Source organism: Nyctereutes procyonoides, unplaced genomic scaffold (assembly GCF_905146905.1).
Source record: "Nyctereutes procyonoides isolate TBG_1078 unplaced genomic scaffold, NYPRO_anot_genome, whole genome shotgun sequence".
NCBI classification, from domain to species: domain Eukaryota; kingdom Metazoa; phylum Chordata; class Mammalia; order Carnivora; family Canidae; genus Nyctereutes; species Nyctereutes procyonoides.
Window position 1 is genome coordinate 17454677 of NW_026575046.1, and position 948 is coordinate 17455624.

At 47.0% G+C, this 948-nt stretch overlaps 1 protein-coding gene across 1 annotated transcript; it reads left to right on the forward strand.

Annotated features, from left to right (window-relative positions):
- LOC129509756 (ATP synthase subunit O, mitochondrial-like) lies at positions 1–671 on the forward strand. The gene has a single exon (XM_055325593.1). The coding sequence runs from the start codon at positions 16–18 to the stop codon at positions 604–606; it is 591 nt and encodes a 196-aa protein (XP_055181568.1). The 5' UTR covers positions 1–15; the 3' UTR covers positions 607–671.
- The last annotated feature ends 277 nt before the right edge of the window (positions 672–948 follow it).

Sequence of the window (948 nt, forward strand, 5' to 3'; positions counted from 1 at the left end):
AGCCCCCCGGAGAAGATGGCCACCCCAGCGGTGTCCGGGCTGTCCCGGCAGCCACCTGTTCAGATATATGGTATCGAAGGTCGCTATGCCACTGCTCTTTATTCTGCTGCATCGAAACAGAATAAACTGGAACAAGTAGAAAAGGAATTGTTGAGAGTAGCACAAATCTTGAAGGAACCTAAAATGGCTGCTTCTATTATGAATCCCTACGTAAAGCGTTCCGTGAAAGTGAAAAGCCAAAATGACATGACAGCAAAAGAGAGGTTCTCTCCTATCACATCCAACCTGATCAATTTGCTTGCTGAGAACGGTCGCTTGAACAATACCCCTGGAGTCATTTCTGCCTTTTCCACCATGATGAGTGTGCACCGTGGAGAAGTGCCGTGCACAGTGACCACCGCGTCTCCTTTGGATGAAGCCACTCTTACTGAACTAAAAACGGTCCTGAAGAGCTTCCTAAGCAAAGGCCAAATATTGAAATTGGAAGTTAAGGTTGATCCGTCAATCATGGGGGGAATGATTGTCCGTACTGGAGAGAAATATGCTGATATGTCTGCAAGAACCAAGATTCAGAAGCTGAGCAGGGCCATGCGGGAGGTTTTCTGAAAGTATTGATTATCTGTCAGTGAAAACTAAAACTTGGAGCAACAATAAAATGCTTCCTGAACAGAAATAAATAAATAAACAAATAAATAAATAAATAAATAAATCCAGGTGGTGTTTACTTATCTGTCTCCACTGGTACCATCTTGATCTAAGTTACCATCATTGGGGCAGCCCTGGTGGCACAGCGGTTTAGCGCCGCCTGCAGCCCGGAGTGTGATCCTGGGGACCCTGGATCGAGTCCCATGTCAGGCTCCCTGCATGGAGCCTGCTTCTCCCTCTGCCTGTGCCTCTGCCCCTCTCTCTCTCTCTCTCTCTCTCTCTCTCTCTGTGTGTGTCTCTATG

What these genes read in the sequence shown, in the direction of transcription:
- LOC129509756 (XM_055325593.1), top strand. Translation starts at nt 16, where the DNA reads ATGGCCACCCCAGCGGTGTCCGGGCTGTCCCGGCAGCCACCTGTTCAG.